The sequence below is a fragment of the Monopterus albus genome, unplaced genomic scaffold, assembly GCF_001952655.1.
Source record: "Monopterus albus unplaced genomic scaffold, M_albus_1.0 scaffold190.1, whole genome shotgun sequence".
Classification (NCBI taxonomy): domain Eukaryota; kingdom Metazoa; phylum Chordata; class Actinopteri; order Synbranchiformes; family Synbranchidae; genus Monopterus; species Monopterus albus.
This window is the reverse complement of record NW_018128070.1, coordinates 599,494-599,768: the sequence shown is the minus strand read 5'-3', so window position 1 is coordinate 599,768 and position 275 is coordinate 599,494. Positions and strand designations below refer to the sequence as shown.

Here is a 275-nt window from a genome sequence, read left to right as displayed (position 1 = left end):
TATATATATATATATATTAAATGTTACCTCCTCTGATTTGAAGGCTTGCTTCAGGTGAGTGTACTTCAAGAACCTAAGGACATCACAGGCATGTCTTATATTTAACTTGCAGTTTTTAAATAGATCCACATTTTTCTATGACCCAAGATAAAGCTATTGAAAAAAAAAAGTAGTTTGAAATGTTCATGGAATAATTCATATTAGGTAATAGTGTAGCAGTGTGGCTTTAAGTTGTTAGTTATAATATATTCATGACAAAATCACAACAATGCAAA

The 275-nt window shown here is 29.5% G+C and overlaps 1 protein-coding gene across 3 annotated transcripts in view; it reads right to left on the bottom strand.

The window, feature by feature from the left end:
- dnajc13 (DnaJ heat shock protein family (Hsp40) member C13) overlaps positions 1-275 on the bottom strand; it is a 38,595-nt gene that overhangs the window by 10,125 nt on the left and 28,195 nt on the right. For all 3 annotated transcript variants that reach the window (XM_020617466.1, XM_020617464.1, XM_020617465.1), the window contains one exon: positions 28-73. In XM_020617466.1, the coding sequence (XP_020473122.1) occupies positions 28-73 (46 nt within the window). The remainder of the gene's footprint in view (positions 1-27; positions 74-275) is intronic.